This window comes from Mauremys reevesii, linkage group 4 (assembly GCF_016161935.1).
Source record: "Mauremys reevesii isolate NIE-2019 linkage group 4, ASM1616193v1, whole genome shotgun sequence".
Lineage (NCBI taxonomy): Eukaryota > Metazoa > Chordata > Testudines > Geoemydidae > Mauremys > Mauremys reevesii.
Genome location: NC_052626.1, coordinates 144,133,360 through 144,144,576, shown reverse-complemented (window position 1 = coordinate 144,144,576; position 11,217 = coordinate 144,133,360). Strand labels below are relative to the sequence as shown.

Below are 11,217 nucleotides of genomic sequence, written 5' to 3'. Positions count from 1 at the left end.
AGTGGGCACCTGACCAAAAGATCCAGTGGGAAGGCTAGAACTTTTTAAAATGGGGGAAAAACTTCCTCTGTTGCTGTTCTCCGGGAAAGGGGAACAGGGAGCAGTTATGCTATGAGAAGCTTTAAGCCAGGTATGATCGTAGATCATCAGATCATACTTAGAACTACTTATTTGGAACCCCCAAATGTGTAAGTGAATCAGGAATGTTTAGAAAGACGCAATTAGGTTTATTTCTGTTTTTCTCATGGCTAGTGGACTCCTCTGTGCTAACCCCGGATGCTTTTGTTTGCTTCTAAACTTCAAGCTGAATTTCCCCCCCCCCCCCCCAAGCTATTTTGAGTGCTTAATTTTTGGAATTGCTTTACAATCTAGCAAAAGCCTAAGTTCCAGATGTATGTTATTTCTTTTTGTTTGTAATAAAATTTACCTTTTTTAAGAACAGGATTGGATTTCTGGTGTCCTAAGAGGTTTGTGCATATGTTGTTTAATTACCTGGGGGCAACAGCTAATTTCCTTTGTTTTCTTTCTCAGCTCCTCCCTGGAGGGTGGGTGTGTGTGTGAAAGGGCTTGAGGGTACCCCTGGGAAAGGAATTCCCAACTGCCTTCCTGGGTTCCCAGGGGTTTGCATTTGGGTGGTGGCAGCATCTACCCATCCAAGGTCAGAGAGAAGCTGTAACCTTGGGAGTTTAATACAAGCCTGGAGTGACCAGTATTAATTTTTTGAATCCTTGCAGGCCCCCACCTTCTGCACTCGAAGTTCCAGAGTGGGGAATCAGCCTTAACATAAGAACATAAAAACCGCCGTACTGGGTCAGACCAAAGGTCCATCCAGCCCAGTATCCTGTCTACCGACAGTGGCCAATGCCAGGTGCCCCAGAGAGAGTGAACCTAACAGGTAATGATCAAGTGATCTCTCTCCTGCCATCCGTCTCCACCCTCTGACAAACAGAGGCTAGGGACACCATTGCTTACTCATCCTGGCTAACAGCCATTAATGGACTTAACCTCCATGAATTTATCCAGTTCTTTTTTAAATGCTGTTATAGTCCTAGCCTTCACAACCTCCTCAGGTAAGGAGTTCCACAAGTTGTCTGTGCGCTGTGTGAAGAAGAACTTCCTTTTATTGGTTTTAAACCTGCTGCCTATTAATTTCATTTGGTGACCCCTAGTTCTTGTATTATGGGAATAAGTAAATAACTTTTCCTTATCTACTTTCTCCACATCACTCATGATTTTATATACTTCTATCATATCCCCCCTTAGTCTCCTCTTTTCCAAGCTGAAAAGTCCTAGCCGCCTTAATCTCTCCTCATATGGGACCCGTTCCAAACCCCTAATCATTTTAGTTGCCCTTCTCTGAACCTTTTCTAGTGCCAGTATATCTTTTTTGAGATGAGGAGACCACATCTGTACACAGTATTCAAGATGTGAGTGTATCATGGATTTATATAAGGGCAATAATATATTCTCAGTCTTATTCTCTATCCCCTTTTTAATGATTCCTAACATCCTGTTTGCTTTTCTGACCGCCTCTGCACACTGCGTGGACATCTTCAGAGAACGATCCACGATGACTCCAAGATCTTTTTCCTGATTTGTTGTGGCTAAATTAGCCACTATCATATGGAATGTATAGTTGGGGTTATTTTTTCCAATGTGCATTACTTTACATTTATCCACATTATATTTCATTTGCCATTTTATTGCCCAATCACTTAGTTTTGTGAGATCTTTTTGAAGTTCTTCACAATCTGCTTTGGTCTTAACTATCTTGAGCAGTTTAGTATCATCTGCAAACTTTGCCACCTCACCTTTTACCCCTTTCTCCAGATCATTTATGAAGAAGTTGAATAGGATTTGTCCGAGGACTGACCCTTGGGGAACAGCACTAGTTACCCCTCTCCATTCTGAGAATTTACCATTAATTCCTACCCTTTGTTCCCTGTCTTTTAACCAGTTCTCAGTCCATGAAGGGACCTTCCCTTTTATCCTGTGACAACTTAATTTACATAAGAGCCTTTGGTGAGGGACCTTGTCAAAGGCTTTCTGGAAATCTAAGTACACTATGTCCACTAGATCCCCCTTGTCCACATGTTTGTTGACCCCTTCAAAGAACTCTAATAGATTAGTAAGACACGATTTCCCTTTACAGAAACCATGTTGACTTTTGCCCAACAATTTATGTTCTTCTAGATGTCTGACAATTTTAGTCGTTACTATTGTTTCGACTAATTTGCTCAGTACCGACGTTAGACTTACCGGTCTGTAATTGCCAGGATCACCTCTACAGCCCTTTTTCAATATTGGCGTTACATTAGCTATCTTCCAGTCGTTGTATATAGAAGCCGATTTAAAGGACAGGTTACAAACCCTAGTTAATAGTTCTGCAACTTCACATTTGAGTTCTTTCAGAACTCTTGGGTGAATGCCATCTGGTCCCGGAGACTTGTTAATGTTAAGTTTATCAATTAATTCCAAAACCTCCTCTAGTGACACTTCAATCTGTGACAGTTCCTCAGACTTGTCACCTACAAAAGCCGGCTCAGGTTTGGGAATCTCCCTAACATCCTCAGCTGTGAAGACTGAAGCAAAAATCCATTTAGTTTCTCCGCAATGACTTTATCATCTTTAAGTGCTCCTTTTGTATCTCAATCATCGAGGGGCCCCACTGGTTGATTAGCAGGCTTCCTGTTTCTGATGTACTTAAAAAACATTGTTATTACCTTTGGTGTTTTTGGTTAGCCGTTCTTCAAACTCCTCTTTGGCTTTTCTTATTACATTTTTACACTTAATTTGGCAGTGTTTATGCTCCTTTCTATTTACCTCACTAGGATCTGACTTCCACTTTTTAAAGGAAGTCTTTTTATCTCTCACTGCTTCTTTTACATGATTGTTAAGCCACGGTGGCTCTTTTTTAGTTTTTACTGCCTTGACACATGCCTTTGCCTTTTTCTCTGGTGTATGACTTCTGCTGGCACAATGAATTAGATAGATGTTGGGTAAGTGATATAGTCACGCTAATCATGACAGCAGCATCCATAGAGGTCAAGCATTTGCATCTACCATCAAGATGATAAAGAAGACAGTCCATAACCAAACGGCATGGTCTGTTTGTTCTTGAGTCCCACAAGAACAGGATGGGGAGCTCAAGAAGCCCCAGTGGGTAGAGATGTAAGTTAAAGCACCTGTCACCACAATGTATCCTGTTGTAATGAAGAAGGATCTTTCACGTAATATGGTTATTCCAAGGAGGACGTGAGAGCTGATTCGCAGAGAGCAGGGGATGGAAATCTGACTTGTCTATCCACCAAGAAATGCAGCATCAAACGAAAGTACAGTCCCACACCACTTGTTGGTGCTGTTCCTTAGAAATGTTGTCTCTGATATATTGTCTGACAGGCCCACTATTTCAGAGAAGGGGTGTCTTGACTTTAGCTGTATCATCGTTGTGTGACCCGGAAACTCCAACCTCCAACCTGCCGGTCCTAGCTAGTATTGCTTGCCTGGCAATTAGGTGTGATGACAGGACCCTGGCTGCATTATGCACGAAGCCAACTATCAAGACAGCTTCATTCATAATTTTCTCTCAAAGCCAAATCAAAAACAACCTTCCTTTTGATTCAGTACTATGAGAGGCACACAGGGGATGTCACAGCCTTTCATTAACTCAGGAGACAAAAGCTCCTTTTGAGTCCCTGCCCATTTTTCCAAACCCCAAGATCCCAGAAGAAATAAAACAATTAATTCAATCTGTGGAGCCTGAGAGGATGGGAGGCGCAGTGAACAAACGGCTTGGGAGAAACCAGGGCCTCCAAAGTGCAGTCCTGACTCCAGTCATCTCTGTCCCACCTGGGCCCATTATGCCCACAACGGAACGTTTCGGTACCTCTCAAGGACCATACAAATTATTTTAACAAACCCAGCACCGAAACTCGTGTCTGCTTAGTGAAGAGGTGGGAACATTTCAGAGTGGGAGAAAGTTCTCCCTCTTTTACAGCTTTGGGAACAGGGTGAAGGGAGAGAATGAAGAGGTTCCCTCCATCAAACACCAGGGTCAGGGTCTCTATTCTGAGTGGGTGCTCTGGTGTTTAGTAAGACGTGATGAGCGAGCAAAGCGCTTCCCACACTGAGCGCAGGAATATGGTCGCTCTCCTGAGTGGGTTCTCTGATGCTGAGTAAGAGATGATGAGCGAGCAAAGTGCTTCCCACACTGAATGCAGGAATATGGTCGCTCTCCTGAATGGGTTTTCAGATGTTCAGTGAGAGATGATGAGTGAGCAAAGCACTTCCCACACTGAGTGCAGGGATAGGGTCGCTCTCCTGAATGGATTCTCAGGTGGTTGATGAGGCCTGACGATTGAGTGAAACTTTTCCCACACTCAGTGCAGCAATAGGGTTTCTCTCCAGTGTGGATTCTCTGGTGGCGAGTGAGATGATGTATATAGACAAAGCCTTTTCCACAGTCAGTACAGCGATGGAGTTTCCCATTGTGCACTCTCTGGTGTTTAAAAAGACTGTTTGAATGACGGAATATTTTCCCACACTCAGCACACCGATGGAGTCTCTCTGTACTATGGGTTTCCTGGTGTCTCCTGAGACTTTGAAGGAGACTGAATTTTTTCCCACACTTAGCACAGCAATGGGGCTGCTCCCCAGTGTGGATCCTCTGATGTCTGATCAGATGTTCTCGTAGGCAGAACTTTTTCCCACACTCGTGGCACAAGAAGGGTTTCTCTCCGCTGTGGATTTTCTGGTGCCTAGTAAGATTTGATGTAAGTTTGAAGCCTTTCCCACATTGGTTACAGCGATGGGGTCTCTTTTCTGAGTGGATTCTCTGGTGATTACGAAATGTTGACGAATCCATAAATTGCTTTCCACACTCAGTGCAGGCATAGGGTCTCTCTCCTGAATGGATTCTCTTGTGGATGGTAAAAGCTGATAAGTATAAGAATCTTTTTCCACACTCAGCACAGTGATATGGTCTCTCTCCAGTGTGGATTCTCTGGTGGGCAGTGAGCAGTGATAACTGGTTGAATATCTTCCCACATTCAGAACAGGGATGGTGTCTCTTCTTTCTGTGAGCTTTCCCATGTGCGCTGAGCTCCTTCTTTCTCCTAAAACTCTCCCCACACTCACTACAGTGATACAGTTCCTGTTTCTTATGAACCATCCAGTGGTGGCCTATCAGGTCTTTCTGCACCTTGAATTCTTCCCTGCACACACGGCAGGTATATAGGCTCTTTCTGGACTCAGCTTTTCCTTCTGCAAGCTTTGGATCTGGCCTGGATCTCCTCTGATGGCTTCTTGAGGTTGCTGGCTCCTTCCTGGTCAGATTTTTCCTCTGTCTTTGTGACCTCCCCTGACTCTTGTGATGTCTTCCCCGCTCAGATTTCTTGGAATGGTTCTTCCCTGATGTCCCTGGGAAAGGCCTGAGTGGCTCCAGGTTACCAGGCCCTTCCTCAGGAGTCTGCCACTCAGCTCTGTTCAGGTTCCTCGCCCCTGCTTGATGAGGAAGAGAATTCAGATGTTATTTCTTGTGCTCCTCACAAAGAGAAACGACTAATATTCCCAGCAGCCCTATGCCTCTCCTCTCAGAGCAGGGCTGGCCATCGGCAGCTGAGTGCAAGAGGCCAAACTCCCAGGGGCCTCAGTGCTGGGAAGGAGGAGATGGTCAGTGTCCCATAGGCCCTGATAATACCCCCCAAAATAAACCTGGAAATCAGCCCCCACAATTCTCTCCCTACTCTGAAGCCCATCTTACTGGGGAGAACAGCATCACCGCACACCAGCACTGACACCCCTCTCCCAGGGGACACACAGGGAACACTCACACTGGGATGGATCCCAACAGCTCCGTGTTCTATGGAAAATGGGGGAGGGGGAGAGACTGAGGGAATCTGCGTAAGGGGAGTGATGGAATTTCTAGGGGAATGTCAGGGTGAGGAGCTGTAGCACTTCTCATGTTTGGGCTTCAATCCCTATTGTAATGCTCTGTGAGGGGAGAGTTTGCAGCTGATGGACAATTCCTGAAATGAGCTCTCCAGTTCCCACTGGTGGAAAGGGCAGAGCTGGTTCCCTACCTGCTCCAGGGGAAGAGCTTTGTGTGAGGAAGAAGTCCAAGGAGCTTTCAATTGCTGTCCAGTCCCAGGTCTCTTCTGCATCTGGAAAATCTGCACCAAGACAAAAGGTCTTTGGTTGACAGCACATAGACCGAATGACTATCACTGAGAGACGCCCTTTCCCCTGCACTGTAAATTACTCATTTATGGTCACTGTTGCACAGTGGGTTCCACAATGCACAAGAGGGGCATCTATTTGGGTCTGGACACTTATTTTGTATTATGGTAGCACAACTGAGATTACAGTACCATAGCACCAGGTGCTGCACAAAATTACAGTGAGACCACCCTGATGTTGAAGAGCTTATATACTAAATACACAAAGGGTGGGAGAGAACCTGAGTCAAAGGAGTAACTTCTTGTTGTAATAACTGGGCCCAGAAATTGACCCTAATTGGCCATTTGATTGTAAAAACTGTGAGAAAGTTTATAAAGTGTTACAATATCCTACAACAATAAATGTCGATGGGAAAAGGTGAAAAATATAAAAACGGCGACAGAATTAGTCCAAATATAAAAGGCCTATAATACAATTCAAGGGCAGTGTTAAAATGATGGCTGTAAGCAAGAGAAATGTGGAACAGGACAGTAACGAACCAAAACGACTGAGTTTAATTTAGGCCTGACAGAAAAACAATGAGGGGCTGGGCTATTTTGCTCACTACTTCCTTTAATGATTTCTCAAAAGAAAACATTTTCGGGGGACAATAAAGGAGAGGAACTGAACGTAACCCTTGCTGACTGAAAAAAACCAGCAACAGCAGGTATGTGCCAACAGCTGATGCTGTGAGCGATACCATCATGCTGCCAACCTAATCCTGATTTTGGGACCCCAGATCTTTTTTGTCCTAATCCTAAGAGATGTCTTAACAAGAATGGACCAGAGAGAGGGAGCTGGAGGATACTGCCACTATTATCAGTTCTGGCTAACTCCCCAAAATCACCTGGAATGTGAGATTTTTGTCCCCCTGTCCCTCTTAACTCCCATGAATTCCTTTTCATTCCCCGCCATATTTCTTCTCTTTCTTACTCTTCTCCCTCTGCCTTCTAGTAAATAAGAGTCTGCCTTAGCCTGCCAGAACTGCCATAGTTTGCAACCGTTCTGTAAGCCTGTGATCAAAGAGGCAGGGAAACGCATTGTCCAGAACAGACCAACGCTGGCCAGGTTTGCCAGGCAGGTCTCCAATTGGCTGATCAGATCATGTGTCGTGTCTGTGTTTCTCCAGCCGTGAAGCAGCAAGTAAGAAGCCGCATGTTCTATCTTTGCTGTTCTTGTCTCTTCCCTCTTGAGTGGGTTTGTGTTTTTTTGTCTCCTAGGAAACGGGATCGGATTTTAATAATATCAACAACAGCTCCAACAGCTTCAACATTTCAAAGGGACAGTCATTACTGTGTTTAATACCATCTAAAAGACTTTCAAACAGAGGCCTTTTGTCTAAAGACTCTCTGCAGCTAAAGGGAAAGGCAACAAGGGACATTGTAAAAAAAAAAAAAAGTCTTGCATCATCCCTGACATTCAAATGCCATTACTCTTTTACCTTCTTTTTCTGTATCTTTAATAAAAGAATAGAAATAATTTTTCATGGTGTTTGCATGGTACTAAGCAGGCTACTGTCTCTATATTCCAAACCCCAAACCTTATTTAACATTCTTTAATGATGCCCATGACAGTGTCATGTTAACACCTTTGTCCCTCTGGGCCCATATTGTCTATATGAATTAATACAACATTGTCCACGGTCTGCCAGCAGCTCAGTGGCAGAATGAGGAACAGAGTCCAGGTCTCCTCACTCCCACAACATGATGTTGTCTCCCAACCAGTCCCAGGGAGTAATAAGAAAATCCCTTATTAATGTCAACTGAGAGCCCACAAAAGCGATGGAACAATGCGGAGTACCTACAAAATTGGGCCTGAACTTGGAAGGGAGATTCCCAAGTGCTTCTTGGCCAATGATGCAGAAAGCCAGGGAAGGATTACAAACACTTTGGTGGACAGGATTAGAATTCTAAAGGATGTTGACAAACTGGAGAACTGGTCTGAAATCAACAAGGTGACATTCAAGAAACACATGTACGAAATAGTTCACTTAGGAAGGAAAAATGAAATGCACAACTAGAAAATGGGGAATAACTGGCTTGGCAGCAGTATAGCAGAAAAGAATGTGGTGGTTATACTGGATCAAGAATAGAATGAGAGTCGACAATATGATACTGTTCTAAAAAAGCCTAATATTAGACTAAAAGACTAACATTCTGGGATGTATTGTCACTTTGGCCAAAACATATCAGGATTCCAGCTGCCTTCAGCTATTTGTTTGATCCCTGCACATCACTTTAACTCCTTCCTCACCTGGGTGGGTGGCTCTAAGGATGTTCCCATCTTCATCTTCTGTGGGGCCTTGCACACACAGATCTTCTCCTGGCTCTATGCTAGAGATCATCACTGCCTTGGGGGTCTGGATTCCTGCTTAGAGAAAAGCATCACAACTAAGCATTTCTAGGCACAGAACTGCTGCACTTTCCACAGGTGCCAATTAGGCAATGAGCTAATTGTGAAGGCTAATAGGCAACTGTTTTCCATGGAAACATGAACTGCAGCTTATGGTCAACACTCCTGGTGCCAGGCAGTAGCGAGATATTGAGTTGCAAACAACTTGGCACCTATGGAAAGGGCAGACGGACATGACCGCGGTGTCTGAAGGGATTGGGGGGCACAGATGTGGCAAATGCTGGATATTTCTCCTTAGCCTAGGAGAGTTACTCTGCTATGGCCCAGCACTCCTCTCCCTCTGATGGATATGTTTACGTAGGAATTAAACAGCTGTAGCTGGCCTGGGTCAGAGGTCTTAGGCTTGAGGGGCTTGGGCTGTGGGACTGTAAAATTGCTGAGTGGATATTTGGAGGGAGGGTCCCAGAGCAGAGGCTCCAACACAAGCAGGAATGTCTACACAGCAACTTTTAGCCCCACAGCCTGAGTCCCACATCCTGCGTCAACTGACCCAGGACAGCCAGAGCAGCATAGATGAACCCAGTATACACCAGCTTAGAGGAACCCAGTCTGTCTTTCTCCTTCACTGTGGTGGTAGCTGGCTGTTCATCCTGTAGGCCTGGGGAACACACAATCCAATGCTCATGTGCTGTCTGGGGAACTACAAGAACCAGAATTCTCTTGCATTAAACTGTGGAGCACTAGTGACCATGGGTGGAAGTGTGTCCTCTTGAAGATATGCAGTGCAGTTAGAGCCGTATCAGTCCCAGGATATTAGACAGACCAGGCGAGTGAGGTGACATCTTTTGGACCAACTTCTGTTGGTGAGAGAGAGAGAAGCTTTCCTTTCCCAGACCTGAGGAAGAGCTCTGTGTGGCTCAAAAGCTTGTCTCTCTCACCAACAGAAGTTGGACCAATGAAAGATATTGCCTCACCCATATTGTCTCCCCATGAACTGGCTGCTCTGCTCAATGAAACATGCCTCTATCCATCCACACCCATGCACCCCTCCTTCAATCCCCATAGACACCTCTCCACCCAACCACACAGACCAATGCTCCATCTCAGTTACTGTGTCTCTGTGAAGCACCCAGTGCACTGGGGCCCTGATCTTACAGACGTAGCTCCTCACCTAATGAGACCAGTGTCTGGTAATTTTCCCACATGACATGTCTGTAAATTTGCCTTTGCTCCTCGCCCAGCAGTGCCCACTCCGCTGGGGAGAAATATATGGCCACATCCTCAAACGTCACCGACATCTGAAAGGACAAACAACCCAACTCAGCATGGCAAAGTTTACACACTGATAGAGGAATAGCTGTTGCAGGTGATGCAGTGGTTCATAGAACTGGGAGGGCCCTGGGAGGTTTGAAAGTTTGTACCATTACTAGGGTTGCAGTTTGTCTCAGTGAAAAAAATTAATGGACAGAGCTTTCCTGGAGCAGCATGCTGGGGTGTGTACAGGGTTGGTTCACTCCCCAGTCACCCCCTCCCTGGGCGTTCCCTCTCTCTTGGGCGGAAATTAGGGTTACACTGTTGTAGCCGTGTTGGTCCCAGGATATTAGAGAGGCAGGGTTGGGGAAATAATCTCTCTTACTGGACCAAATATATTTGTTCTTGAGCTACAGAGAGCAGGCTCCTAAAGCCCAGGCTCCAGCAGAAGCCCAAATGTCTGCACTGCAATTAAACTGCTCCTAGGCTGGTGTATATCAGCTGGCACAGCCCGGCTGCAGATTCTGAGTTGCCCTCTAGACAGACTCTGGAAGCCCCAGCCAGAGCTGTAGCTCCAGCAGCAGCAGCCCAGGCTTTTCGCTCCAGAGGGCTCTGGTTGAATCCCCAACACACTGGCCGATGGGGCAGTTGCACAAGGAAACCCCCACCCCCATTCGGTACCCATGGACTCAGTGCAACCTCCCAGCGCGACGCCCATTGCCAGTGTATGCAGCAGCCCCAGCCTGGCCCCAACCCGGTCTAGGGTGACCAGATGTCCCGATTTTATAGGGACATTCCCAATTTTGGGGTCTTTTTCTTATACAGGCTCCTATTACCCCCACCAACACCTCCGCCCCAATGTTTCACATTTGCTGTCTGGTCACCTAACCCGGGCTCCCGAGCAGGCTGGTCCCGGCCCCGCAGCACAGGCCGGCGGAACAGCCCGACAGGCCCCGCCCCCAGCCCCGGCCGGTGCCCGCTCGGCGGGAGGGGGCAGAGCCCGGCAGCCCCCGCAGCGCCGCCCGGGAAGGCCCCGCCCGCCCCCAGCAGCGAGCAGGGGGGTCGCTCGGGCTCTCGCGCGCTGGGGCGCGGCCCCTGCCGGGCTCCGCTGCACAAACCGGCCCCCGGGGGGGCTCCGGGCCCAGGCGCGGTTCGGCTCCGCCCCCAGCAGCTCCCTCCCCAGGCGGCGATTTCTAGCCTCGGCGGCTGCTTCCTCCCTCCGCGGCCGCCTCCGGCTGCGCCCCGGCCCCGCTTACCGCGCCGGGCGCTGGGGCTGCAGCCTGCGGGGCTCGCTCCGCACGCGCCGCTCGGGCCGGGCTCGGCCCCCAGGGCTCCGCGGGGCACGAGACGGTCCCGCCCCGAGCCCGCCCCCCGCAGCAATTACTGGGCGCGTCCAGG

General features: G+C 47.3%; 1 protein-coding gene across 1 annotated transcript; it reads right to left on the bottom strand.

The window, feature by feature from the left end:
* Positions 1 to 2,814: 2,814 nt before the first annotated feature.
* Positions 2,815 to 11,198, bottom strand: LOC120403157 (zinc finger protein 883-like). The gene is made up of 5 exons (XM_039533965.1): positions 11,076 to 11,198; positions 9,740 to 9,866; positions 8,470 to 8,583; positions 6,081 to 6,170; positions 2,815 to 5,499 (listed from the first exon to the last, which is right to left on the bottom strand). The coding sequence occupies exons 2-5, from the start codon at positions 9,864 to 9,866 to the stop codon at positions 4,064 to 4,066; spliced, it is 1,767 nt and encodes a 588-aa protein (XP_039389899.1). The 5' UTR covers positions 11,076 to 11,198; the 3' UTR covers positions 2,815 to 4,063.
* Positions 11,199 to 11,217: the final 19 nt, after the last annotated feature.